At 45.9% G+C, this 23,535-nt stretch overlaps 6 protein-coding genes across 7 annotated transcripts; 5 read left to right on the forward strand and 1 right to left on the reverse strand.

Annotated features, from left to right (window-relative positions):
- Positions 1 to 267: 267 nt before the first annotated feature.
- Positions 268 to 5,828, forward strand: scinla (scinderin like a). The gene is made up of 17 exons (XM_078790154.1): positions 268 to 428; positions 944 to 1,136; positions 1,211 to 1,365; positions 1,503 to 1,664; positions 1,746 to 1,895; positions 2,112 to 2,192; positions 2,259 to 2,394; positions 3,398 to 3,486; positions 3,567 to 3,782; positions 3,857 to 3,990; positions 4,069 to 4,159; positions 4,261 to 4,431; positions 4,509 to 4,683; positions 4,758 to 4,876; positions 4,943 to 5,020; positions 5,085 to 5,145; positions 5,212 to 5,828. Exons 2-17 carry the CDS (start codon positions 956 to 958, stop codon positions 5,370 to 5,372), a joined length of 2,160 nt encoding a protein of 719 aa, XP_078646280.1. The 5' UTR covers positions 268 to 428; positions 944 to 955; the 3' UTR covers positions 5,373 to 5,828.
- A 22-nt stretch (positions 5,829 to 5,850) lies between these two features.
- LOC131129059 (retinol dehydrogenase 8) lies at positions 5,851 to 8,095 on the forward strand. Its single transcript, XM_058072174.2, has 6 exons — positions 5,851 to 6,082; positions 6,665 to 6,826; positions 6,893 to 7,072; positions 7,257 to 7,350; positions 7,456 to 7,639; positions 7,705 to 8,095. Exons 1-6 carry the CDS (start codon positions 5,986 to 5,988, stop codon positions 7,933 to 7,935), a joined length of 948 nt encoding a protein of 315 aa, XP_057928157.2. The 5' UTR covers positions 5,851 to 5,985; the 3' UTR covers positions 7,936 to 8,095.
- Positions 8,096 to 8,294: 199 nt separating this feature from the next.
- dr1 (down-regulator of transcription 1) lies at positions 8,295 to 10,744 on the forward strand. Its single transcript, XM_058072179.2, has 3 exons — positions 8,295 to 9,026; positions 9,101 to 9,264; positions 10,039 to 10,744. Exons 1-3 carry the CDS (start codon positions 8,807 to 8,809, stop codon positions 10,183 to 10,185), a joined length of 531 nt encoding a protein of 176 aa, XP_057928162.1. The 5' UTR covers positions 8,295 to 8,806; the 3' UTR covers positions 10,186 to 10,744.
- Positions 10,745 to 14,382: 3,638 nt separating this feature from the next.
- Positions 14,383 to 15,583, reverse strand: LOC131129062 (growth arrest and DNA damage-inducible protein GADD45 alpha). Of its 2 annotated transcripts, none has more exons than XM_058072182.2 (4): positions 15,492 to 15,583; positions 15,169 to 15,270; positions 14,882 to 15,095; positions 14,383 to 14,805 (listed from the first exon to the last, which is right to left on the reverse strand). In XM_058072182.2, exons 1-4 carry the CDS (start codon positions 15,530 to 15,532, stop codon positions 14,692 to 14,694), a joined length of 471 nt encoding a protein of 156 aa, XP_057928165.1. In that variant the 5' UTR covers positions 15,533 to 15,583; the 3' UTR covers positions 14,383 to 14,691. The 2 variants fall into 2 exon arrangements, with proteins under 2 accessions (XP_057928165.1, XP_057928164.1); XM_058072181.2 differs by having other exon boundaries at positions 14,383 to 14,808.
- Positions 15,584 to 15,934: 351 nt separating this feature from the next.
- On the forward strand, positions 15,935 to 21,251 carry sec16b (SEC16 homolog B, endoplasmic reticulum export factor). Its single transcript, XM_078789923.1, has 16 exons — positions 15,935 to 16,209; positions 16,399 to 16,650; positions 16,716 to 16,792; positions 16,871 to 16,952; positions 17,126 to 17,283; positions 17,374 to 17,516; positions 17,576 to 17,637; positions 17,705 to 17,831; positions 17,904 to 18,125; positions 18,194 to 18,291; positions 18,536 to 18,617; positions 20,300 to 20,417; positions 20,491 to 20,602; positions 20,666 to 20,771; positions 20,902 to 21,039; positions 21,108 to 21,251. The coding sequence occupies exons 1-16, from the start codon at positions 16,163 to 16,165 to the stop codon at positions 21,231 to 21,233; spliced, it is 1,950 nt and encodes a 649-aa protein (XP_078646049.1). The 5' UTR covers positions 15,935 to 16,162; the 3' UTR covers positions 21,234 to 21,251.
- A 202-nt stretch (positions 21,252 to 21,453) lies between these two features.
- LOC144898365 (uncharacterized) lies at positions 21,454 to 23,157 on the forward strand. Its single transcript, XM_078790155.1, has 7 exons — positions 21,454 to 21,655; positions 21,735 to 21,852; positions 21,912 to 22,066; positions 22,134 to 22,162; positions 22,246 to 22,296; positions 22,370 to 22,422; positions 22,493 to 23,157. The coding sequence occupies exons 1-7, from the start codon at positions 21,553 to 21,555 to the stop codon at positions 22,497 to 22,499; spliced, it is 516 nt and encodes a 171-aa protein (XP_078646281.1). The 5' UTR covers positions 21,454 to 21,552; the 3' UTR covers positions 22,500 to 23,157.
- Positions 23,158 to 23,535: the final 378 nt, after the last annotated feature.

Raw genomic sequence — 23,535 nt, forward strand, 5'->3', positions numbered from 1 at the left:
TCGGCTCAATGTGATGGAAGCAACGTTAATGTGAGGCGACATAGCTTTCTTCTTCCGTCTGCACACTGTAATACGTGTAATGAACACAGACCAACTTGAGGATAACACTAACACACCCTCAGGGAAAGTGCGTGTGTGTGTGTGTGTGTACTACACGCCAGACGAGCACATTATAAGGTAATGAAGCTAATGCTAAATAAAAAATATTAACAAGTCACACCTTTATTTTTTTAACAGTGAAAACAAACTTTGTTCTCCAGAAATGAAAAGGAGGACAGAAAAGGCGTGTCTATGCTGACACATGGGGTGGGGGTGGGGTCGAGGCCACACCCTCCTGACACCCTACCTTATATAAGAGATGTGCTTCAGTGAGACGTGAAGCTCAACGCAAAGACTTCCTCTGTGACAACTTCCTCACTCATCAACAGGTAACACGCTTATGTAACACTTTTTAAACATGAGCGTTGTAAGATTGTTCTCTTTGTTGAACTTCCTGCTGCACAATCTTCAAGACGGCGTATGTGCTGAAGGCACAGAACAAGTTATTCTTTTCTATTTCATTGAGGAGTTTGATGTCAGGAAATTAAGTTTCAATCCAAACCCAGAAGGGAGGGACCATTCCATAATAATCTTGGTAATAATAGCACAGGAACTAGTCAGGTGAGGTGGGACACACCCCGGGCGAGCCATGACTTTAACCAGACAAGCAGCAGATCTTGTCTTTTGTTCTTTTGTCTTCTCGGATAAATAAGTAGATCACATTTAAGTCATTGTACTTAGGTTATCTCAAGTTACTTCACACATGTTTCAGGTCTATAATCTCCTCATAAATAACTAACTAAACAAACTCACATGAGATCTTGGCAACAGAGGCAGGAAAAATACTCCCTTTCGGGCACTTGGCTCAGGTGTTGGTCTGTGTTTGATTGTGTTGTCACGTCAGGTCTAGAAGAGAATGGCGACCCATAAAGAGTTTGAGGTGGCAGGGAAGAAGCCTGGCCTTCAGGTGTGGCGTGTGGAGAAGATGGACTTGAAAGCGGTCCCGACTGAACTCCACGGAAACTTCTACACTGGAGACTCCTACATTGTCCTCTTCACCACCACGGGGATGGCTTACAACATTCACAGCTGGATCGGTACCTGTGATGCCTGGCTGTGCACGGATCAGAACCACAAGTCTGTGTTTGACAGCCATGGTGTGTTTGTGCAGGCGCGGAGACGTCTCAGGATGAGCAAGGGGCCGCTGCCATTTTTATGACCCAGCTCGATGACTACCTGCAATGCGCCGCCATACAGTTCACGGAGTTCCAGGACCACGAGTCTGTTAACTTCATGGGTTACTTCAAGAAAGGCATAAAGTACCAGGTGACCTGTTAGCTTGGCTGCATGCTCTGTCCAAATATCATTACTACATTATTCATCTGTTATTAGTCTTATTACTATTATCTAATATATGCCAACATGGTTTGAGGTTCCTACGCGGACATGCTTCTCTCTCTCAGAAAGGAGGCGTGGCATCAGGCTTTAATCACATCATTACAAACGAAACCAAGATCCAGCGCGTGCTGAAGGTCAAAGGTCGACATCAGATCCGAGCCACAGAGGTGGACCTGTCGTGGCAGAGCTTCAATAAAGGAGACTGCTTCATCATCGACTTGGGAAAGGTGAGCCTACGAGGCACCTGTATCTGTGCTGACCCTTGGGCTAACCCTTTGGCTGACCTGTATTGACGGCATGATTGACAGGACATCTTCTCATGGGCGGGAAGCGAGTGCAACCGCTACGAGCGCCTGAAAGCCACACAGGTGGCCTGCGACATTCGTGACAATGAGCGGAGAGGACGAGCGACGATGCACCTTATCGATCAGGGCTCTGAGCCAGAAATTGTCATAAAGGTGACCTCATCATGTGATCAATTAATACTACCATTAACTTTTGGCATTGTAGAAAAAGACACAATAGAATACTATTCTACTACTAATACTAATTCTAATACTAATACTATTTGACTATTTGAATATGACTTTTTCAGATTTCGGTCTTTGTCATATTGTTTAGTTCTCCCTTCCAACTTAATGGCGGTGTTCTGACAATCATGTCAACATTCTCAGGTGCTTGGACCGCTGCCCGAACTGCCGCCAGGAAGTTGTGACAAACCCACGCTCGTACACAGCCCCGCTACGCTGTACATGGTACAAACATGTCAACACCCTTTCACTGAACAAGAACATCTCGGCCATGGAGACTTTTCTCCACAGGTCTCCAACGGCAGCAACAAAGAGATGAAGATAACGCAGGTGGCCGCCCAGAGTCCCTTCAAACAATCGCTGCTCTCCGAGAAGGAATGCTACATCCTGGACAATGGCAAAGACAACAAGATTTTTATCTGGAAAGGTATTCAGCAAGTTAGCGAGCATGAGACCCTGGCTATGTTGACACTCCAGGTCAATTCTAATTTTCTTGGCTTATATGTGACTCGTGTCTGATTTTTTCAAATGCGACTCATGCGAAAGTAGATATGAATCTGATACGCATGCGATGCGACACAGTATAATACTATGTCCGACCTATATGTGGCCAGAAAATACACACCGACAACTCCACTGGGGAAGAAAGGGCTCCCAGAATCCTGACAAACTTGAAGGCCGCATGAAGTCCAGACACCACGTAGAGACTACATTGATTTGATTTTATAACAATCATTTAAAAAAACACGGCCTGTATAGAGTAAACTACACTTTGACAAAGGAATGCAATGAATAATAAATCACTCAAAATGTAAACAAAAGTGGCCCAGTGGTTAGCATGTTGGCCACACAGCCGGGGGATCAGGAAGACCTGGTTTAGAATCTCCATTTAGGTATCTCTGTTTGCAGTTTGCATGTTCTCCCCGTGCATGCGTGGGTTTTCTGCGGGTATTCCGGTTTCCTCCCACATTCCAAAAACACGCTAGATTAATTGGCGACTCCAAATTGTCCATAGGTATGAATGTGAGTGTAAATGGTTGTTTGTCTATATGTGCCCTGTGATTGGCTGGTGACCAGTCCAGGGTGTACCCCGCCTCTCGCCCAAAGTCAGCTGGGATAGGCTGCCATCCCAGCCTATCCTATAGCATACCCCTGCAACCTTAGTGTGGATAAGCGCCATAGACAATGGATGGATTATTATTTATGTATGTAATGGCACACTTGATGCGGCTCACTATATGTACCTTAGCTCAATAAACTGATTGGGAAACACTGATCTACTGTATAGGTGATCTATAGGTTCTCTTTGATGAGCAAAAATGTTACCATGTCAGAAGCTCCTAAACCAGAACATGTTGAACTTACTGCTCTCTGCTAACAAGTTAGCTTGCTATCTTTGATTCCTGGGTCCACCATGTGTCACCATGCAGGAAGTGATTCCAGCAAGGATGAACGCTCCCACAGTCTTGAAACGGCTAATAAGTTTATCAAAGACAAAAAATACTCTCCACACTGTCAGGTATTCTTCTCAATCAACTGTAAATCTTATTTTCATGTCCAGCAATGTCCTCATTCCTTCCGGGTTTCTAACACGCACAGATCCAAATTGTGCCTCAAGCGGCCGAGACAACCCTTTTCAAAGAGTACTTTGAGAACTGGATGGACAAGGATGAGACCACTGGGCCGAGCAAGACATACACCATCGGGAGGATCGCCGTCGTCGAACAGATTCCCTTTGACGCCTCCAGCCTCCACAAAAACACTATGATGGCCGCCCAGCACGGCATGGTGGACGACGGCTCGGGCAAAGTCCAGGTCAGTAGGCACACCACCCTGCTGCCCCATCTTCTCTGATGCTCTTCAAAGTTGTGCTGGTGTCTTCTTTCCAGATCTGGCGTGTGGAAGGAGGAGACAAGGTGGCGGTGGACCCCTCCACTCATGGAGAGTTCTTTGGAGGTGACTGCTACCTAGTGCTCTACTCCTACAAAATGGATGGCAGAGAAAAGCACATCATCTACATCTGGTCAGTGAAAAAAGCTAGAAGCTAGAAGACAACAAGCACCAAAATATTTGACTGACAGTGGACCACTGCTCCCTTCAGGCAAGGAAACAAGTGCTCCAAGGACGAGCTGGGTGCCTCCGCCATTTTGGCTGTCAAACTGGATGATTCCATGGGAGGCGTTGCAACTCAAGTAACTTTGTTTAAATTGATGTCTCCTCTGTTTTGTCAACAAAGCACTGATTAGCTAGCTGGATGCTAATCCACCTATGTGGTGTTGTTGGTTCTGCTCAGGTCCGTGTCACTCAGGGCCAAGAACCTCCTCATCTGCTGAGTATGTTTAAAGGCAAACCCCTGGTAGTCCACCTGGGTGGGACATCCCGCAAGGGTGGTGACAAGGTGGCAGGCGCCAAGCGACTGTTTCACATCCGCCAGAGCCGCACCAAAGCCACACGGGCCGTGGAGGTGAGCTTGCGTCACAACACTGACAGAGATATCTCAAATAGAAGCTGACCACACTGCTCTTTGGTCTCATGTCTTAGGTGGCGCCAGACGCTTCGTCTCTGAACTCCAATGACATTTTTGTGCTCAAGTCCCCGAGCGGGAACTTCCTGTGGAAGGGCCGCGGAGCAACAGCAGAGGAGATGGTAGCCGCTAAACACGTGGCGGGCATGCTTGGCGGCACCCCCACTGAGGTGGCAGAGACCAAGGAGCCCGGTGAGTGCTGACATCCAGGTCTGATCCCACCGTGCTGACCGGCTAAATACTTCCTGTTTTCTGCTCGCCACCAGCAAGCTTCTGGGAGGTGCTGGGTGGAAAGAAGAGCTACCAGACCTCACTTGTCCTGCGGACCGCAGTCTTGCAGAGTCCCCGACTCTTTGGATGCTCCAACGCCACTGGAAGACTGATTGTGAGATGGTGTTGTGTGAGACAAAGACATATTTGTGTACTTTTATGACAAGTGGCTCGTTTTCAGGTGGAGGAAGTCCCTGGAGACTTGGACCAGTTAGACTTGGAGACCGATGACATCATGATTCTGGACACTCATGATCAGGTGTGTCCTCTTCACCCTTTTTGTCTTCATGTGAGCGGTGACTAACGTTTGTCTTTCCGATCAGATCTTCATTTGGATTGGAAAGGACGCCAACAAGACAGAGAAGAGTGGATGCATGCGTATTGGTAAGACAGACCAGACCAGGACTAGATGTGGAAAGAACCTCATGCGAACCTCTGTTAATATTTCAGCCGAGGACTATGTGAACTCTGACCCCTCCGGTCGCCGTGGTACCCCCATTTGCATCATCAAACATGGCGAGGAGCCCCCCTCCTTCACTGGCTGGTTCCTGGCCTGGGACCCCACCTTGTGGGACAAAGACCTCCTGGCCAGCCTGCAAGTAGCACATTAGCGTTCAAACACTCCTGCCTGTCATGTCGCTTAGTCAGCTTCCAACACTGCAACAAGAAAGCACAGCTAGCCGGTCCACATCTGTCACAGTCATATGGATGTGGATTCAATAGACCTAACTGACTTCATGACTTCATGTCCTAGAGCAGTGTTGTTCAAAGTGTATCTCTGGGGCCATTTGGGGCCTCAGCACATTATAACAATACAAAAACAACAGCAGAAATGTAAAAAGGTGGAATGGAAGGAGAAAAATGGTGATGCTAACAACACAAAGCTGACATGCAGGCTGTTGTTTCTTTAACTTCTTAGCATATTGAGATGGTTTTGGCATGGTTTCAGAGGGTCATGTGATCGTCACACGTTTACCCTGTCCTATCTTTGCTTGTGTTTAGTGGAATTTTCTTTTTTCTACTGATTGCAAACATACTTTTTAATAAACGTCAGCTTTGGAGTGGCAGTAGCTTTGTTTTATTGTCTTGTCTACATGCTGACGTCCTGCATCAGCAGCGCTCTGCTGACTTGCATTTGTGAGGATTAAGCAGCAGGAATTAAAGGAAAGCACCTGCTGCACTCTGGACACTCTCACGTCTTCATCGTCAGCTCCACACAACGCCATGACCCAAAAGGTGGTCCTCATCACCGGATGCTCCTCAGGCATCGGCCTCTCTCTGGCCACACGCATCGCCAAGGACGAGAAGAAGAGGTTCATGGGTAAAACACACCTGCACTCTTTGTGTGTGCGATGAGGATGCTGTAGAAAAGCAGTCATGGTCATATTTGACAAATAGAGGTCAACGGTCACATGGTAGGAACAAAAAGAAGGGTGTTTTAGGGTTGTCCAACTTGCAACCTGGAGGCCATGTGTGGCCCATGCTTTGTTTTTTTATTGGCTCACAGCACATTGTAAAAGTAAGGACTAAAATAATAACACAAAGTACTAAAGTAATTACTTCCTGTTTTCCCTATGCTTGTCCTGTTTTTATTGTTAAAGGTGGGTGTATCTTTGGTGCAGACATGATTAGAGTTCTGCCAAACAACAGGGTTTGGTGATGCATTAGACAGCAAATACCAATTAATATATTTAATAATTGACCGTTTTCTTTTAAACCGTTGGCTGTTATTGGTTAAGGTCAGTGCTAACATACAGTAGCGAGCTGGTGAGTTAAAATTACAGATGCAATTGCAGATTTTCCACTTTTTTAAGCATGGGCGGGTACCTCCCATTATTTTTGGACAGACACGCCCACATTGAGCAGATTACGTGCTCAAATAACATATGTTTAATGGCTGCAGTCTACGCCACCATGAGGAATCTGAGCAAGGGCGAGGCGCTGGTGGAGGCGGCTGGTCGCACGCTTGGCCGCACTCTGGAGATCAAGCAGCTGGATGTGTGCGATGAGACCTCCATCAAAAACTGCGTGGACAGCCTGCCAGAGCGCAGGGTGGATATCCTCAGTGAGTTCCCACACCCACCATATCCACCATGTCTCCTGTCCAACTTTGCTTGACTTTCTGTTTCAGTCAGTAATGCCGGCATGGGCCTGATCGGACCCATCGAATGCCAGTCTATCGACGAGATGAAGACCGTCATGGATACCAACTTCTTTGGACTGGTTAGGCTGCTAAAGGAGATCCTTCCTGACATGAAGCGACGCAAGAAAGGTCACATCGTGGTCATTAGCAGCGTCATGGGGATCCAAGGTGAGGCCCGGTTGAGAACATGTTCTTCTTGAGAACCTTTTCTTCTGAGATTCTTAATGACAACATGTTACCAAAAACAGATTCTTCATGAGAACTTTTTTCTTAAAAACTTGTTCTTCTTGAGAACATGTGCTTCCTGGAAACGTGTTCTTTCTTCTTGAGAACCTCTCTGTGTGCTTTTCAGGGATCCTCTTCAATGACGTTTACGCTGCATCCAAGTTTGCTGTAGAGGGGTTCTGTGAGAGTTTGGCCGTGCAAGCTCTGAGGTTTAAGCTCAAGTAAGCTTCTGTCCAAGAAGCTCTGCTCCCCTTTAACACAGTAGACTGACGAGACCACGTCCAGAATACATCACACTTCACCGCCACATGTTTTTCCATCCTCAGCATCAGTCTAATCGAGCCTGGTCCCGTCATCACAGAATTTGAGCGTAAAGTGTACGAAGAAGGTCTGAAGACAGACCTCAGCAACGCAGACCAAGTGACGGCCGACATGTTCACCAACATCTACCTGAAGAACTACAAACAAATATTTGAAACGCTCGGGCAGACGGCGGAAGACGTGGCCGAGGTAGAGTCCTCCTCTTGCTCCCCATTCTCCTCTTCCTCTTATCTGCAGCCCTTTTTCTCCTGCAGCACACGCATAAGATCATCACCATGGACAACCCGCCTTTCCGCCACCAGACCAACACACTTTACACCCCGATGACCACACTCAAGTATGCAGACCCCAGCGGTGACTTGCCCATCGACACCTTCTACAAGATGGTGTTTGAACACGACAAGGTCTTCAACGCCAGCCTCAACTTCCTGAAACTGCTACGCTGGAGAAGCAGGAAGAGCTTCACCACTGACAAGAGCAACTGAGCACCTCCATATGAATTGGATGAATCACCTCTGCCATCAAAAATGTTTATGACATTGTGTACCAAAGAAAGTGACAATTGAGTGCTCTGCATTATATGTAAATCATCATTTGCAGTAGTTGACTAGTAAATAAGACAATTAATCACTTTTGTTTTCTGATTAATTATGTGTCATTCACGTGTATAGTTATTAATCATATAGGGGCATTAGTGATAAAGAAGTCTTAAAACATCGGACCGATACTGATCTATACCACAAAAAATGAAACAAAAAACATCAAACGATGTACTGTAGTGCGTAAAGCGTAGTTCACTAAAAGTCCACCAGGGGGCGGTAAACGGTTGTTAACCGGCTCGTGTCGACTTCCGCCTTTTTTCTGACGTTATATCCGGGCGAACGTTGGCTCTTATTTCTGGACTTAATTTAAAATCACTTTATGACTTAATGGCCTTGTTTGCCTTATTTGGTTGACAACTTTCTAAATCCGACAGGCTCGCAGTGCTACTTTAATCCACCTTTGTGAGCTATTCGATCGAGCTAGTCCATTGTTAGCCTAGCTTTAGCCATGCTCTCATGCCGTGTTGTTGTTTGTCTGCTGGACTGTTTCACTAATCACGGCTACTAGCTAGTTTGGTCTGTCTGGCCTACAAGGGTTGCTTGCTTTTAACAAGTCCTATCGAGGATGTTTGATGTTGCTCACGCTAGCTAGCAGCTGACTTGTCCGGGGACTCTTCGTTTCGCTTTCAGCTTTGATGTTAGCTTGCTAGCTAGCAGGTGACGTCTGTTTTCCTGGAGGCGAGCTAACATTACTCAGCCAGCTCCAGAGAGGCATCGGGGCTAATTAGTAGCTTTAGAGCTGCTGTCGGTCACGATGGCCTCATCTTCCGGCAACGACGACGACTTGACCATCCCACGCGCCGCCATCAACAAGATGATTAAGGAGACGCTGCCTAATGTACGCGTGGCCAACGACGCGCGCGAGCTGGTGGTAAATTGCTGCACTGAGTTCATCCACCTAATCTCCTCCGAGGCCAACGACATCTGCAACAAGTCCGACAAGAAGACCATCTCGCCAGAGCACGTCATTAACGGTGAGTGACAGCTTAAACTGAAACCCCCTCAATTAGAAGTTGAACCTCACCATCCTGTCCCTCCTTTCTCACAGCTCTGGAAAGCCTGGGCTTTGCCTCCTACATCACCGAGGTGAAGGACGTCCTGCAGGAGTGTAAGACTGTTGCCCTAAAGAGGAGGAAGGCCAGCTCCCGCCTGGAGAATCTGGGAATACCTGAAGAGGAGCTGCTCAGGCAGCAGCAGGAGCTCTTTGCCAAGGTAACCATCTGATAGTGATATTGTTTCAGTACACCATATACTATGTCCACCATTCATGCAGCAAGACACGTGACATGTTAAGCATCACATGCTGCTGAAACACTAAACATGTTAATGGCATTATCTTCTTTTATGCATACACCTGCTAGGATGGAATATCATCCACTCTGTTTTGGCTAAGTAATACAACATAGGCAAGGTTGTTAATGACAGAGCGATAACAGAAACAAAAGTCACACTGTTTTTATTGAATCTCACACAAACACAGACTCCTTTATTATGAACCATCTGTCATCTGGGTGAGACACTGTTGTAATTTAACAAAATTGAATAGTTACTGTCTCTTGTCCATAGGTTCTAATGTAGACACGAGTGTCCACAACATCTCAATCAAATGTCTTGACTACTGCAACAGTAGTCAGTAGTCAATACATGGTCTGACATGGAGCAATATCTGTGTGTGTCTCACAAAGCAGTATCAGTTACCCACCCACTCTGCTAATGGGTGGTAGTCATTAGGATGCATTTTCAAAAAATTGGAACCAAATCAAAGGCAAGGGCTGTTTTTGACCTCCGGGCCGCCACTTGCCCCTGTGACCGTGCAGCATGTCATGTACTGTTTTGACTATTCAAGGATCAAGGTGAAGAAAGCCGAATCAAAGCTCATTAGTGACGATTGGTCAACAAAAACTGTCAATTCAATTCAAATCAGTGTGTGATGTAGTGTGTGTGTGTGGGTGTGTGTGCGCGTCTGTATGGGTGGGGTGTTTTTAGGCCCGGCAGCAACAGGCAGAACTGGCCCAGCAGGAGTGGCTTCAGATGCAGCAGGCGGCCCAGCAGGCCCAGATGGCGGCGGCATCTGCCAGCACTGCCCAGCAGGCCGGGTCCTCTCAGGATGAAGATGATGACGATGACATGTGATCCTGGAGATGCCATCGTCCGCTTTCGCACTGGAACTGCGGCGTCGGAACCATCACCGGTGGATACCATGTCATGCTGACTTGGACGGACGGTGCTAGGAAACATGGGGGCACAGAGGGGTCGGGAGGGGGGGGGTCCATGGTGGCAGCACGCTCAAGACACAGAACTTAATTTGGATCAAGAGACTTTTGTGAATAATTCGCTTGTGTCTGCTACACTTTCTTAAGTTCTGTTTGGACCCAATGAGACAGATTCTTGTCTTCTTACTTTCTTTGTACTTGTTCTTTTTGTTGTGTAGACATTTTGTTCGTGGCAGTATTACTGATCCACTTCACCTTCTGGAACTGGACTTTGTGTCTCGTAGAACCAAAGATGGAAGACAAACTGGCAGCTGGCGATACCGGCTCCAAGTCAACTGGGTCAGTGTGTGAAAGAAGGTGATGCGTGTAAGATTAAAAAAAAAAATGATGCGTCAAACATGGTGATGGTGGTACTGATCCACTTCACTTGTTCATTCCACAACGTTCTTTAAGCAATAAACAACTTCTCGTTTTTTATACCCTTGATTGATTTGTCTCTTTGGTGACAGGGTTCTCAATCTGCTCTGTGCAAACCAAGTCCAACAAGTTCTAAATCATCTTAGTCTTTTTACAGCCTTCATCCAACAGGGAACGGGCTGTGCTTCACTGGTTGGCCCTACCAACCAGCAGCAAAAGGATGAGCCAGGCCTGGATGTGGTCTGGTGGCCGATGTTCCATAAATTCCCAATGGTGAGTTTTACCGGAAGAGGTCAGTTAATTTGATTAATTTATTGTTTCATTGTAATGGGTACTTTGGATTACTTTCGGATTAAATTATGTTGCTAATGGTGTTATTTAATTTGTCAAATTGTAAGTGTTACAGTACTTATGTATGCTTCTGACAGTGTTCTATTTAAAATTGGTTGTTAGTAGTTATATTTATATCGCGAATAGTGCCTAATAATGCCTTTATTTATTTATCTTCTTTTGTCTCTGGTATTATACGGGAGCCAGGCAACGACATTTCGTTGGCAATTTCACTGCTGTGTTATTGTGCAATGACTATAAAGGAAGTCTATCTTTTGTGGCCCACCCTTAAATTGTACAATAACACGTTTTGTCCACAAGGTGGCAGCATTTGCTTACGATGCCCAACATATCTAATGTCTCGTCGCTGAACCTGATCAATGATTTGTTTTTTTTAAGGTGAATTGCAGCTCGTGTGTTGGCAAACAATTATTTATTGCTTCCAAAGGTTGCCTGTGGGAGTTAGTGCACTGTTGTAACAACATGTAACAAGTTGTCATCTGTGGTGGTCACATGACAGGAAGTATTACCTGCTTGCAGCGGTGGGCCACCATGTAGTCCTCTGCTCCTCCAAAGGAGTTCGCTGACATCTCAAATGTCGCAAAGGAAGCCTCTTTGTAGTAAGTGAACCTAAACCGTGTGGAAGTGACATGTTTTTCTTTCATTTATTAATCAGTGTAGATACTTTAAGAGTAATGGATACTAAGGTGATATTACAGAATCAATAAGGCCATCACCAATACATGTCTGCACGTGCCCCCATCCTACGTATTTCAAAGCTCCACTTCATTTGTGAACTCCTCCCTTCCCTCGCTCGCTTTCCCACACACACAGGAAGCAGTGTTAAGTCTTTGACTGCTTATACATTCTCAGGACAAAGTTGTTCACATGTTCACCCTGGACTAGTCTGACTGGTTAGCTCAATGAGTGGTCTTCTTGGAGTTGTCCCCATAACGTTGATTTTACACCTTGAACATTGGCACCATGAGCTACATGCTACTTTCACATGGTTGTTACTGTTGTAAACTCTGCAAATGAAAGGTTTTTTAAGCAATGACCGCATGTTGCATCATCTTCCAGTCTTCCACACATCCCCCAGACAGGCGTTCCTCTTACCGGGAATGCTGTTTTCCAGTCAGTAAAGCAATGTGGAAATGTCCCATCCCGAATACCTCACATTCTTCTGTATTTTTCCAAGTTTGTCCAAATTGCTCTCCCTGATGAGTGGACAGGCAGCATCCTAAGACTGCTTTGGAAAGATGACAAAGTACTTCTAGCTGGACAGGTTGTCCTAGCGAGGTCATGTGACCTGCACACTCTGACACTAACCTGTCAGCTCCTCACTGGCAGGTGACCTCATTCTCACCATTATTAAAGGTTATCTCATACTCGACCCCCAGTGTCCCTTTAAACACCCCCCCCCCACACCACACCTCACACACACACTAACTCCATGCAAATCATCTGCCTGGGGGGAGTAACAGTTACACATCTGCATGCAACACATTTGCATGCAACCCCACCATACCAACAGTCCTGCATCAGCTTGTCTGCATTAACTGAACAGTCATATAGGCATGTGTTGCATCCAGGTGTGTGCATGTATCCAATCCAATAATTTTCTTCTGCTTCCTGTCGTTGGAGCCTCATACAATACACACAGTCCAACTGTGGGGACCAATTGTGCTAAAGGGAGTGAAACTGAACCCTGTTAGCATGTATTGTGGTGTTAGCTGATCTTAGGCATCGTCTCTGTTGCGTCCGTCTGTCTGCTTCCTGAGGGGTGGGGCAGGCGGGGCCTCGCTTCAGTCTGGCTAGCAGATAGAATCAAAGCTCCCAAGATTAGCGCTTCAGTTTGTCAGTGCCTGCACTGCAGACAGTGATAGTGTCTCAGCATTGTTGGCCCGCCTCTTTGTGTGTGGGACCGGAGCATGGGGAGGGGCTTGCATACCTGTCAACCTTTGCATTTGAAAATACAATATATTTTCCAGAATATTAGGGAAAATAAGTAAGTTTAGTAATTATGTTCTGTCCGGAGGGGTGCTGGTGTAAAAACCTGATATGATGCAACTATATTATTTTATTGGTGCTACAGGGTGTGTTCAGTTAAAACGTGAGGGCGCAGGCAACGAAAGTTTACCAGGGAAAATGGGAGGGTTTACAGGTATGGGCTTGTTTCTGGGCAGTTGAGGATTATAATGGGCAGATAATGTTTGCTGATGAGCGATAGTCAAAGAAACTTCTCTTTTGGCCCCTCGGTTTTTTCCCCTTCTGAAATTTTATGAGACAGCAATTGCTGCATGTGCTGACTCTTCCTCATTTACCAGTGATAAATAATTAGTCAACTTCCTGTTGTCTGTCCAATGCACAAAGCGAGCTGGCGGAAATCTGTATGCCAAAGAGTCTATTACCATGGAAACCAGAATTACACTTACCTCAGCACAATAAAACCACCTTTAAATGTTTTTTTTTTTTAAATGAATTGTTGGGATAAGGTGATTTTACATTTCCATCACATGGTTCTCTGTTCCTTCAGACTTTGGTCTGTTTGGAATTATCCACAATTCAGCTTGTAGTCTTGCTGGATATAGTCTTGTGTGGAGGATCTATTTTAAGACCTCCAGTTCACATTTAATCACCGCAACTTCACAAGCCAGCGTTTCCTGTGTGGAGGAAGCGGAAGGGAGTGGGCGAGCGGGAGTGGGATTTTGGGGAGGGGCGCAGGGGGGGTTGTGTGGTATTAACGGGATGCATGCTTCCTGTTTCTTCTTCTGCTTCACGACACACAGCAAACATGTCAAACATCATTTGTCTTTAGCTATGACGCCGAAGTCATGAATCACACTGTGTGTGTGTGTGGAAACGAGGGTTGGCATTGCTTCACATCTCCAAATGTTTGTGTACATTTCTGCGTGTGCATGCGTCATACATCCTACGCTGTGCATGTGAAGGCTGACCAACTGACGTTGACTTAACATCAGCACAAGGTTGTGGCAGTGAACTCTGACCTTTGGTGTTGTTGGGTCAAATGAAGCCTTGTAGTCCTGATCTTTAACGCTGCTCTTATGTGAGTTTCTTATGCAGACGTCCAGTCTCCTGCTTCCACCATGTCATCAGTCTCCAGTGGTTCTGTTTGGTTCTAGAATGTGACTTCAGTGAGTGAAGAACACTGCTCACCCCCGCCTGCTCAGGGCAACTTCATGGCCGACTGCAAAGAACTCTGGGAAAATGCTGATAAGCATAACTGCTACCTTTCCTGGGACAGGAGGGTGCGCATCAATCAGCATCTGTGGGGTTCTTGGACCCGCCCACATGTCAGATAGTCGCGTGTAAAGAGCAAGTGACAACATGTGTTGATTTTTATTTGCATTTATTTATTAATCATTTGCTTCTTCACAGCCGTGTACAGAAACAGACATTTGGAGGCATTCAGATGGAACCAGTTCTTGTTGACACTTGACAAAGTCCAGTGAGCTCCCAAAATTACAGGAACATCTTCTTCACCAGAGGACAACCTTCATCATCATTGTAAGCAAAAGTCTCAGACTGCTCACGTGGTTCGGCCTGGGATCCTGGATCCAGACTGCTGAGTCATTGCTTCATGACCTGGTCCAGCATTTTGCTTTCCCTCCATGGACGTCCACACTGAGATCAACACATGCGACTGCACACTTTCACTTCATCGGTCTGGCAGGTGAACCAGCGGCACCCACTGGTCCCAACCGCGACTGTCCCTGCAGAACCTTTGGAGCTTCCCCAGAGCAGAGCTCTTCCAGGATGATGTCTGCGGGTTCTGCTGGAACATCAAAGACACACAAGGTCAGAAAACAAACAAACACACACACACTGCTTTGGGTGCAGACACTCACCGTGACCAGAACACAGTGTGGGTCCAGCGGTTCCCTTCCGGCCCTGGCCCCTCCCACAAGTTCAGCCAGACGCCGCATGTTGTCGACATGCACGATGTCGATGTGGTTGTCACAGCAGAAGGCGCGGATGAGCGTGAAGTGGATCTGCAGTGCCGCGTCATGCTTGTCGCTGTCGTCGGAGGCCAGTACGCACAGAACCACATTGTCTGAATCTCTGTGGACAGGAAGTAAGTCAGCGACTGGCGGCCCGAGGGCCCAAGGAGGCAGCCATCTTGCTTGGGACTTACACATTGAGAGACTTGGCAGCCTCATAGACACCCACAGTGATGCAACCCTGAGGTAAGGCTGCACTCAGAACCTCCTCCAAGGCATGGGCCACAGACTCCATCCTAATAAGCACACAAATCCAATTAATTTTTAGCATGACAGTCACTTTGGATGATGTAACATTGCAATGCTTCTCTCCTCCTAACTTAATTTAACCATTAATAATACTAATGAACTAATTAGCATCAGTGCACTGAGCAGCATAAGCCATATTTAAAATACAAACATGATATTGCAAACATCGCTAAGAACAAGTCTCATAAAAAATATAGAAATTGTTCACCTTTCAGAAGCGTTTTCTCCACTATTATCCTCAAGCGTCATGTTTGTGTCCGCGGAGTTCAGTTGATACTAATAGTTCTGTTGGATCTAAGAAGTCAGCCTCTTCAAATCCTCAGCTCCGCCATTATTTGCATAAACCCCGCCCACCGACCACAAGGCCTGGCCCTCTTTTCGTGGGAGGTGTTTTCACAAACAGCGGCACCCTGTGGCCAAAGCGACGCACTGAGTTTGGTTTTGGTTTAAGCATTTAAACCTAAAATCAGATACTTTACTAATGCACTTTAATTCTTTTCACTTACCCAATTTTCTCTTCTTGTGCTCTGCAACATTTGTACTGACTGTAAGCACTTTTACATCAAACTTTTTAGTCTCTTCTACTATGGCGCCTCTGCTGGTTGTTAATGGTAGCACGTGCTGACTTGAGATCAGTCTCCATTCCCATCTTTAACTTGACTGATGCTAGCTAAATCTGACCCGAGATCAGAGCCTATTATTTCCCGCCAACGTGGCACATTATGATGATGATGATGGTGCTGCTTTTCACCAGGAGTAAAGACATTGTTTGTACAAACAGCTGTCTCTCTGCACCCAGAACTTGACTGATCAGCTGACCCACGACACTGATGTTGTGCGTGTTGACCTTTGACCTGCCGCTATCATGTCCTTCCTCCTATGTGGAAGTCTTGGATTAACTTTGACCTGTTTTGTATCTCCGAGAGGTAAGAGGAAAAACAAATCTTTGAATTGTTTTTTGTTCTTTTCTTCTTTTGCGTGACGTGTAGTGTGGCTTTCTCCACTATAGTCAGCACCACCTTGCTAAAGACAGAAAAAAATATCTTGTTTCAACTGTCATTGTGTCATTGAGCAGAGATAGTTGTCTCTTGGTAACCTGTCCCCTGCCTCCTCAGCTGTGGACTAACCATGGACCGCAAAGTTCGCCAAAGGTCACAATCTGACCGCCACCCCCACAGGGACCATCGCTTCATGTATGAGCAGGGTCCTCCAGGGCCGGAGCACAGGGTGGCTGACAGGTTTTGGCCCGGTCCTGATCATCACTACTGGACTCAGCACTGTAGTGGTGCTCCTGCTGCCTTCCAGAATCTTGACAACAGCCTGCAGTACTCCAGTGCCCCCCCAGAGCAGCGCTGGCACCTCAGCAGGTGTGTGTTTTGTAAAGACTGAAGAGTGCATTGACATAACAAAGATGGTTATTGTGCTTGTCAAGGCGAGGATACGACTACGAAGCGTACGCTCAGTATGACTACGACGCACAGTACACATACTACAACTACTACAGCACAGGTAAGATGACCGCCCTGCCTCTTTGAGACCCCAACCTTTTAACCACACCCTTCATGACATGTTGCTGTGACCGCCAAGACCAGCATACCTCCTGGTGGCCTCAGGACTCCCGGGGGGCGGAGCGTCATAATGACGGAACATCAAGCTCCTACGCCTGCAGGTGAGGGTATATGACAATCAGTGCATTGAATTATCTTTTATTCATGTTAACCAGTCGATGTTGTCAAACGTGTTTAAAGCAACTGACTTGTCAATCAATCATAGGTTGTATTAAACTGTCTTTATAAGCTATTGTTTATTTCATCAATGTCTTGTCACATGACTTCTTGGAAGTTATTCAAATATAGCGTCATGTGACCCTGGAGACCAGGAGGTGCATCCGTCCAAGGACTCATTAGAAGCTTCCAGAGCTTCAGGATTATCATCTAGCAGCTATGAGCTCAGTCAGTACATTAACGGAGGTGAACAATGCAAACCAGTGACTGACTCAGGTGAGTCTCTTTTTTTAAATTTATTTATTTTCCAAGTAGACATCATGTGGCATCCCATCTTGACTGGACGTTTGCACTTAATGTTCGCAGGTCTGAGTCCCCCGGCGGTTCCTTTCAAGTTCTCTGGCCCTCACGTCGTTGTCAGCTTTGGACCCTCAGGGCAGCTTGTGAAGGTCACGCCGGGTCGCTCGGCACGGGAATGCCTGTGCCAAGTGGAGATGCACAGTCTGGAGGTAAAGTAATGCTTATTTGATTTGATCCTATTTTATTTTCATGTAATTTATTTTGTAAGGTCATCCTGAGTGAGACACACGAGCAGCAGGAAATGAGGAACTTTCCAGGACCTTTAACTCGGTAGCCACCACCTCACAAAGCCATTGTTGCTCTATGAAGGCCCTCTGTCAATTTATTTTATTTTTAGGGAAGATTTGCACAAAGTGGATGTTATTGACTTCGCACACCAAAAGGCGCTGGCCTGCAGCAATGACGACGGGAGCTCTGCTGCCCTCTTGTGGAAGATTCTCATACTGCTGTGCAGACAAAATGGTGTAAGTGCGCAAGTGCCGCGAACTCACCATCAAATAAATACGTTTAATTTCTTCATCATGCTCTCCTTCCAGCAAATAGTTGGCGCCGATGTTGCGGAGCTGCTGATGCAGGGATCACTCTCAGACGGAAGCATCGTGTCCGATGACATGACTCTCATTGACTTCAGCGAGGACAATGTTGCTGAGGCACCCCCTAGTCTGGGAGATGACCTCCTGACGGGAAGCTGCAGTGCTGAGATGTCTAAGAAAAGCCTGCAAAGCTACACTCAGCTGCTATTGGCCGGGAGGAAGAAGGTCCCACCCCATGTCATGTGACCTCAAATTATGAAATTTTGTTATTACTTTTGCCATGTGCTTCACAGGAGGCTCTGGAGTCAGCTATGAGTGGCGACCTGTGGGGACATGCCCTCTTTTTAGCCAGCAAAATGGACATGAGGTCCTACACCACTGTGCTGGACAGGTGAGTAACTTCTCTGATTGGAAGATGGCACCTTAGAGACGGATGCTCACCTTGCCTGCATCCTTTCTGTCCTTTAATTTGTCCAATGCGGAACATTCTAAAGACTTTTGCAACATGTACGTATGTCTTGTATATACTCGTGAAATGTTTTTTTTCCCCACGGCAACCCATGTTGGGACTTTTAGACGGTCCATTGACTGGGGTGTTTCAATGTGACAGTGTGTGAATGACCTTCTGCTGGCAGGTTCACTGGACAGCTGAGTGCCACCGACCCACTACAAACTCTCTTCCAGCTTCTATCAGGGAGAATCCCAGCTGTTGCCACGGTAACACACAAAGGCAACATTGCCAGATACAGTGAAGAAAATAAGTATTTGAACACCCTGCTATTTTGCTATTTCTCCCACTTAGAAATCATGGAGGGGTCTGAAATTTTCATCGTAGGTGCATGTCCACTGTGAGAGAGATAAACTAAAAAGAAAAATCCAGAAATCACAATGCATGATTTTTTAACAATTTATTTGTGTGATACAGCTGCTAATAAGTATTTGAACACCTGAGAAAATGAATGTTAATATTTGGTACAGTAGCCTTTGTTTGCTATTACAGAGGTCAAACGTTTCCTGTAGTTTTTCACCAGGTTTGCACACACTGCAGGAGGGATCTTGGCCCACTCCTCCACACAGATCTCCTCTAGATCAGTCAGGTTTCTGGGCTGTCGCTGAGAAACACGGAGTTTGAGCTCCCTCCAAAGATTTTCGATTGGGTTCAGGTCTGGAGACTGGCTGGGCCATGCTAGAACCTTGATATGCTTCTTACGGAGCCACTCCTTGGTTTTCCTGGCTGTGTGCTTCGGGTCGTTGTCGTGTTGGAAGACCCAGCCACGACCCATCTTCAATGCTCTGACAGAGGGAAGGAGGTTGTTCCCCAAAATCTCACAATACACGGCCCCAGTCATCCTCTCTTTAATGCAGTGCACTCGTCCTGTCCCATGTGCAGAAAAACACCCCCAAAGCATGATGCTACCACCCCCATGCTTCACAGTAGGGATGGTGTTCTTCGGATTGTACTCTTCATTCTTCTTCCTCCAAACACGCTTATTGGAATTATGACCAAAAAGTTCTATTTTGGTCTCATCTGACCATAAAACTTTCTCCCATGACTCCTCTGTATCATCCAAATGGTCATATGCAAACTTAAGACGGGCCTTGACATGTGCTGGTTTAAGCAGGGGAACCTTTCGTGCCATGCATGATTTCACATCATGACGTCTTAGTGTATTACCTACAGTAACCTTGGAAACGGTGGTCCCAGCTCTTTTCAGGTCATTGACCAAGTCCTGTCGTGTAGTTCTGGGCTGATTCCTCACCTTTCTTAGAATCATTGAGACCCCACGAGGTGATATCTTGCATGGGGCTCCACTCCGATTGAGATTGACCGTCATGTTTAGCTTCTTCCATTTTCTAATGATAGCTCCAACAGTGGACCTTTTTTCACCAAGCTGCTTGGTAATTGCTCCGTAGCCCTTTCCAGCCTTGTGGAGGTGTACAATTTTGTCTCTGGTGTCTTTGGACAGCTCTTTGGTCTTCGCCATGTTACAAGTTAAAGTCTTACTGATTGTATGGGGTGGACAGGTGTCTTTATGCAGCTAACGACCTCAAACAGGTGCATCTGATTCAGGATGATACATGGAGTGCAGGTGGACTTCTAATGGGCAGACTAACAGGTCTTTCAGGGTCAGAATTCTAGATGATACACAGGTGTTCAAATACTTATTTGCAGCTGTATCACACAAATAAATTGTTAAAAAATCATGCATTGTGATTTCTGGATTTTTCTTTTTAGTTTATCTCTCTCACAGTGGACATGCACCTACGATGAAAATTTCAGACCCCTCCATGATTTCTAAGTGGGAGAAATAGCAAAATAGCAGGGTGTTCAAATACTTATTTTCTTCACTGTATGTCCTGAGGCTGTGTTTTAATTTTGCTTTTGCGTCATCATGCAGTGGTGCGGCGGCCCCAACCGGGCCGACTGGCGCCCTCACCTGGCTGTGATGCTGTCCAACGAGACGGGCGACTCCACTCTCCGACAGCGAGCAGTGGTCACCATGGGAGACACCCTAGGTAAGGATGCGGTGACTGGCGGCCATTGTTTTCTGGAGGGTGTGTGTGCACACTGATACTCTCCTACATCCAGCCTCCCGAGGCCTCGTGCACGCTGCCCACGTGTGCTACTTGATGAGTGGCGTTCCTTTCGATGCCTTCACCAAGACGACAGCCAGGATGGTTCTACTTGGCTGTAGCCACAAGTGAGCTGAGACGCTGACGAGACACTTCACTCATTTCTACGCTCACATTCACGTCTCCTTCAGGGACACCTTTAGGCGCTTTGCCTCCAACGCTGCCATCCGCTGCACTGAAATCTACGAGTTCTGCCAGACACTTGGTGCCAAACACTTTTCCATCCCATCATTCCAGGTAGAAGACACAACACACAAACTGTGGACAAAAGTATTGGGAGATGTTTTTGTTTTCACTCAGGATCAACATGGCTGCTCTCCAACCTGTGACTGATCCATTCATGTGAATATCTCATCCTGCTATGCAGGTCTTCAAGTTTTTATACGCCACTCGTCTTCTGGACTGTGGACTGGCTTGTCAGGCATTCCATTACTGTGAGGTGATAGGCCGGACCCTCCTCGTGCAGCTAGAAGTCTTCCATGTTTTGACGGAGGAACTCATTAAGGTGGTCTTAGAGTTCTACCAATAAGTGTTCATTCGACAACATGACCTAATGAAGGTCATCCTCCTCAGCTGGCTGAACGCCTCACACACGCAGAAGGTCCTTTTAGTGCGGTTGGTTCGAGTGGCACCGGACAGGAGCCAAGCTGGCTGACAGAACTGCGCGCTAGGCACCATGGTTTTTTGGCAAGTAAATAAAGCTTTTTAATAACATAATAATGCATAAAAATATATTCATGTTTAAAACACATTTTATTCCATAGCTGAATGGGATGTCAGGCTTATGCTTAAAGTCTGGACATACACTTGAACAACACAATCTAACGCCAAGTCAATCAAACTGTCCACTTGGGAAGCTCAGACTGAAACACAGGTTGACAATCAGTTTCAGATGCTGTTGTGCAAATGCAATAGGAAGCAGGTGGACAATCCAGACATCTATGGGTTATTTTATACAGTATATGTCATTCAGTGTCTAAACATACTATGATGCCCTGTAGTTGCTTTGATTGTTTGCATGTGGTTCATGTTATTGTTCTGTGCTCAAAAGAAAGGGCCTGACAGGGCTGACATCCAACAAATTGTTCCTCAAGCTGAAGAGCACAATAACAAGTTCTCAGGTAGAGCTTCATCTTGTCAAGTGAACTTTGGCCACTAGAGGACATTGTTGGACGACTTTTGCTGCTTTTTAACCAACAGAACCTGACATCACTGGCAGTCAGAGTCCAGAAACAGAACCTCTTCACGGCAATAGAACCATGGATGGACACACTTTGGGACAACAATTGTCCTGGAATGTCGGAGGAACTCAGGAATGGTACAACACGTACAATTTCTTTTAGTGCCCACAAAGCGATAACAAGGTCCTCCTTGCAGGACCGAGGCCCAACCTCCGATGCCAAGAGTGACTGGTCACGCCTACCCAGCATCCTCAGCAGCTGTGTGGGACCAGAACACAGAACAGAACACAGCTGGTTCCGAGGTTGGAAGCGTCTCGCCACGTGAAAGTGGGTGGCCTGTAGCAGCACAGTGTGAGTGTCACATGATGTTTACCATAGGATGGCTGCATCTACTAATTTGATTGGATCACTTCAACAGGCGCAGTGCTGCCTTCTGGAGTGGCGCCGGTGAGTAGTGATGCTAAATGACTACAAAGATGGCCGCCTACGTGTGCTGTTTAACCATTCACCTGGATGTTTTGGTCTTTTAGGGACGGAACCAGGTGTCAGAGTCTTCTCACACCAAGCAGCTTTCTTCACAGGTTGGTGGGGCCCAATGTATTTTAAATATATATTCAACAAACTATTATGTGACCGGTCTCCGTGTGATGTTAGAGCACAAGGTCAGGATGGTTCCGTGGATGGTTCCAGTCCAAGTCCCCTGACAGGTAAAGTGAAGTTCTGGTTTTGTTCTCGCAGACATGAGCGCACACTCATCTTTTTCCTGTCTGCTTGCAGGAAGTGATGTCATCACCTAAATGGTCTACCTCCCAGCTGGCGGTGAGAGTGCGCGTGATTGCGTTTACTGCAGTGGCAGTACATGCACTTGAAGAAGGTAATCATAGACACATGGTAAATGTTAATGTTAAATGTTATATAGACTTGAATGTATGTATATTATATATACTGTATATACACAATACATGACCTTTAAAGTGGAAGTATGACACTTTCTTCTTGTGACTCACAAAGTTGATGTCAAAGGCAAAATTTTAACTTTGAGTAATTAGAATTTTATCATTTGAATTGTGTGTTAAACACTCATGGACAAGAAGTGCAAATCTTCAAGTTGATAAATATTTAGTTTAATATTGTTACTTACTTGCATTTTCTAAAAATGTAAAATGTGCAATACTTGAAAGCAGGAAAAGACCATATACAGAATGATTGTGTTTTGTTGTTGCATTTATTAAATTGATAATTTTTAACCTGTGTATTGAAACTAGTACTAGAAGCATTTAGGTGAAGGGCCATTTATACATTATAAAGTCTGACACTCTTATAATTTTTTCTTGACCTGAACACATCAACAGCAGTGAAATTCTAACACCACATCTGTTATCTCTAACTCACAAACTCGTCTCCAGTCCGCTCGTCCTGGGAAGGACACTTCCTCATTGCCAACAAACAGCATGTTGCATTCATCATCTTTATTATGCGTGTTTGTGTGCATTGTCAAAATAAACAGAAAGAAAAACAAAAATGGTAGATATTATCTCTCGCTAACATAACTCTTACTGCAGAAGTACAATGTACTGCATTTAAGAATTCAACTTAGGTTACATGGTGTCTTTGAATGCAGCCCTTCGTGGCTCATAATAATGCAATTAAAATGTGATTCTGCTACTATAAGACCAATTTGAGGCATTTAGACATTTTACCAGTCTTTTTCAACACAGGTGAATGCAAAATGCCATTAACAAGGCATTCAATAAATGTTAATCACAATTCTCCAGTCTCGATAGAGCCTGGAGAGAGTCTAATGAGATTCTGATGAGTGC

The sequence above is a fragment of the Doryrhamphus excisus genome, linkage group LG4, assembly GCF_037039965.1.
Source record: "Doryrhamphus excisus strain RoL-2023G ecotype Guam linkage group LG4, RoL_Dexc_Guam_v1.1, whole genome shotgun sequence".
In the NCBI taxonomy this organism is placed as follows: Eukaryota; Metazoa; Chordata; class Actinopteri; order Syngnathiformes; family Syngnathidae; genus Doryrhamphus; species Doryrhamphus excisus.

Coding starts and splice junctions, on each gene's coding strand:
- sec16b (XM_078789923.1), top strand. CDS start 16,163: ATGTGGAAGTCTTGGATTAACTTTGACCTGTTTTGTATCTCCGAGAG. Junction 16,651..16,715: donor CAGCGCTGGCACCTCAGCAG/GTGTGTGTTTTG, acceptor GTGCTTGTCAAG/GCGAGGATACGACTACGAAG. Junction 20,772..20,901: donor TTTCCATCCCATCATTCCAG/GTAGAAGACACA, acceptor CCTGCTATGCAG/GTCTTCAAGTTTTTATACGC.
- LOC131129059 (XM_058072174.2), top strand. CDS start 5,986: ATGACCCAAAAGGTGGTCCTCATCACCGGATGCTCCTCAGGCATCGGC. Junction 6,827..6,892: donor GCGCAGGGTGGATATCCTCA/GTGAGTTCCCAC, acceptor TTTCTGTTTCAG/TCAGTAATGCCGGCATGGGC. Junction 7,351..7,455: donor GCTCTGAGGTTTAAGCTCAA/GTAAGCTTCTGT, acceptor TTCCATCCTCAG/CATCAGTCTAATCGAGCCTG.
- dr1 (XM_058072179.2), top strand. CDS start 8,807: ATGGCCTCATCTTCCGGCAACGACGACGACTTGACCATCCCACGCGCC. Junction 9,027..9,100: donor GCCAGAGCACGTCATTAACG/GTGAGTGACAGC, acceptor CCTTTCTCACAG/CTCTGGAAAGCCTGGGCTTT. Junction 9,265..10,038: donor AGCAGGAGCTCTTTGCCAAG/GTAACCATCTGA, acceptor GGGTGTTTTTAG/GCCCGGCAGCAACAGGCAGA.
- scinla (XM_078790154.1), top strand. CDS start 956: ATGGCGACCCATAAAGAGTTTGAGGTGGCAGGGAAGAAGCCTGGCCTT. Junction 3,487..3,566: donor AATACTCTCCACACTGTCAG/GTATTCTTCTCA, acceptor TAACACGCACAG/ATCCAAATTGTGCCTCAAGC. Junction 4,684..4,757: donor GGCAGAGACCAAGGAGCCCG/GTGAGTGCTGAC, acceptor GCTCGCCACCAG/CAAGCTTCTGGGAGGTGCTG.
- LOC144898365 (XM_078790155.1), top strand. CDS start 21,553: ATGTGGTTCATGTTATTGTTCTGTGCTCAAAAGAAAGGGCCTGACAGG. Junction 21,656..21,734: donor GCACAATAACAAGTTCTCAG/GTAGAGCTTCAT, acceptor TTTAACCAACAG/AACCTGACATCACTGGCAGT. Junction 22,067..22,133: donor GTGGCCTGTAGCAGCACAGT/GTGAGTGTCACA, acceptor TCACTTCAACAG/GCGCAGTGCTGCCTTCTGGA.
- LOC131129062 (XM_058072181.2), bottom strand. CDS start 15,532: ATGACGCTTGAGGATAATAGTGGAGAAAACGCTTCTGAAAG. Junction 15,096..15,168: donor GCTGCCAAGTCTCTCAATGT/GTAAGTCCCAAG, acceptor TCCTGTCCACAG/AGATTCAGACAATGTGGTTC. Junction 14,809..14,881: donor CACACTGTGTTCTGGTCACG/GTGAGTGTCTGC, acceptor TTGATGTTCCAG/CAGAACCCGCAGACATCATC.